Source organism: Hydra vulgaris, chromosome 13 (assembly GCF_038396675.1).
Source record: "Hydra vulgaris chromosome 13, alternate assembly HydraT2T_AEP".
Lineage (NCBI taxonomy): Eukaryota > Metazoa > Cnidaria > Hydrozoa > Anthoathecata > Hydridae > Hydra > Hydra vulgaris.
In genome coordinates, this window is record NC_088932.1 from 56,749,590 (window position 1) to 56,752,562 (window position 2,973).

At 25.2% G+C, this 2,973-nt stretch overlaps 1 protein-coding gene across 1 annotated transcript; it reads left to right on the top strand.

The window, feature by feature from the left end:
* The first annotated feature begins 1,088 nt into the window (after positions 1-1,088).
* LOC136090039 (TNF receptor-associated factor 5-like) lies at positions 1,089-2,183 on the top strand. Its single transcript, XM_065816143.1, has one exon. The coding sequence runs from the start codon at positions 1,089-1,091 to the stop codon at positions 2,181-2,183; it is 1,095 nt and encodes a 364-aa protein (XP_065672215.1).
* The last annotated feature ends 790 nt before the right edge of the window (positions 2,184-2,973 follow it).

The window sequence follows — 2,973 nt, forward strand, 5'->3', positions numbered from 1 at the left end:
ATTTTATTTTGAAATTTTTTTAATTTTTTTTATACATTTTTTTTATTTTTATTTTTATTTAGTTATGGAGAAAATATTAATGAAGAAAGTATATGTTACCATGATTTATTATTAACAAAAAAAGAAGAACAAGATTTGGAAGAACTTATGGAAATGGAAGAGTTAACAGAAGAAGATTATGAAAAATATTTAGAACAATTAGTTCAAGAAATGCAAGATGAAGAAGAATCAGATTATGTTGAAGAACTAAAATCACAAATGCTTGAAGAAGAAATGGAAAAAGAAGTACAAGAAATAGAAAAAGAAATACATGAAATCTTGGAAGAAATGGATTGGGAACAATATATTTTAGATGCCATCAATAAAATGGACAACTTACCCGAACTTTATTTGTAACTTTTTTTTTATTTGTAAATATATTTATTTTCTTTTTTTTTTAGACAACTAAAAAAATGAATAATAATGATGTTTTTCTGGAGAGAATCTTCAAAAAAATACGCCGAATATAGTCACTTTCATCGTAATCAAACACGTGAATCATATGGAAACATTAGACGAACAGTTGTGATAAAATAAGATTATTCTTAAAAAATACGCCGAATATAGTCACTTTCATCGTAATCAAACACGTGGATCGTATTGAGACATTAGACGAACAGTTGTGATAAAATAAGATTATTCTTCAAAAATCTACATCCAAAAAACTTATAAATACCAGGTGTCAAAGAATCCCTGAACTGAATTTTGTAATTTTTTTATTTGTAAATATATCTTTTTTTTTCTTTTTTTTTAGTCAACTAATAAAAAAAAATGAATAATAATGATGATTATGAAGATATGTTTCCTGGATTTGGAGACGTTTTTGAAGAAACAGAAAACATGTAGATAGAAAATATAACATTCAACGATATTTTCAAAGGACCAAATATTGAAGATATTGAAACGAACCTCATTTTTATTTTTATTCTTTTATTTGTTTTATTGAGTCATTTTATTTATTTATTAATTCTTTTATGGTAAATAAGACATGTATATTTTTTTTTATAGTTTTATATAAATAAATGTTTTTTTTCAGCAACTAATAAAAAATGTCAAACAACATATATCCATGCTGCTTTTGTGATAAAGAATTTAGTGCTGAAGAACTTTTAAATCATCAAACAGAATGTTCTACAGAGCAATACTCTCATCATTGTTTTTCATGTAAAAAAAAGGTACAAGATTTGTTAAACCATGAATGTGATTATGAATTTCTAGATATACAAAAAATATGTTTTTTTTGTAATACCAAAGTGGATGATCAAGATTATTATGAGCACTCTGTCATTTGCTTTCAATATTATAAAGAACAACAAAATCGTTATTTGAACCAAATGATTCAAGAAGAAAAGAAAAATTTAAATTATTTAAATCTTTCTATTAATCAAATCATGAATGGAATGAAGAATCTTCAAGAAATAACAACTAAACAAATAGTTGTCACTAAAGAAAAAGAACAAGAAATTAAAAAACTAAAAGAAGATAATGTCAAACTTCATCAAACTCTAAAAGAAACCAATCAAGAAATGACTGAATTAAAAAATCTTTTTTACGACAACATGATGGTTTTAGCAAATGAACAAGATACAGATCATCTCAAACAAGAAATTACAAAACTTTATCAAATCGTAGAAGAAAACAGTACTGAATTCTTAATTTTAAAAAAATCAATGCAACAACCTAAAGAAGACAAGGTAATACAACATATTTTTAAAGATACTCAAATCATTAAACTCGATCAAATGAATTTAAGGCTATTATCAGATGAACCATTTTATACTGAACCTGTTTACACATCAGAAGGTTATCATTATCGTATAAAAGTTTATACTCGTAGTACCAACGTAAACAATCTAGCCATTTATTTTCAATTATTACGAGGTGATCTAGATGATGCATTAAAATGGCCTTTTACTAAACATGTCAATATGACCTTGAGAGATAAAGATAAAGATTTTACTCGTACTACTAACAATGATAATTATCTTCAAAGTTCATTCGATAGTTCTTTTGATAAACCTACAGAAGAATATAATGTAGCTGTTGGTTTTAACAATTTTATTACACACGAACAACTCAAACAATTTATTATTAATAATAATTTATTTATCACGATTACTATTATACAATATTTTTTTATATAAAAAATGTATTTTATTCTAAAATCTCATTTTTTTATACAATTTTTTTGTACTTTTATCTAATGATTATACATTTTTTTAGATTAACTAATAAAAAAAAATGAATACAATTGACATTTTCAGAAAAATCAGTTTGGAACTAACCAATGACAATGTCAGATCTATCAGATTCATTCTCAGAATACCGTTAGGAATCAAACAAACTTTAAAAAATGGGTTGGATATTATAGAATACTTTAAAGATAATACTATACAAAGTGAACATGGTCATATTTACGAATCATTAGAAAGTAAATTGGAATATTTACTCGTATTATGCAAAACAATTCATCGAAACGATATTTTTAACAAATATAAAAACAAAATACCACGTCTTCCTACTTATGAAGAAAGCATCGCTAAAAATCTACCACCTGTGTATTCTCCACCCAACGCAGTATATCCAAGTGCAGTCGTAGAAGCAAAACAAGAAGAACTATTACATTTTTATAATCCTGTACCAGAACCAGCTGAAGCACCTGAGTGTGCCCAAGAACCAGATTTTATTTAAAAACTTTTTTATTGTATTTTTTAACTCTATTTGTAACTTTTTTTTTTTTAGACAACTAATTAAAAAATGGGCAGCAACTGGGGCAATATTGGAGATATACTTCATAAAGAACAAGCAACACTTCGTATCTTTTTACAAAAACTTTATAAACAAATGTCAAGAGAAAAAAAGTTTATAGAAATAGACAAAGAAACAAGAAAAAGGTCTCATTATTTGGAAAACATTTATTCTTACATTGAAAAC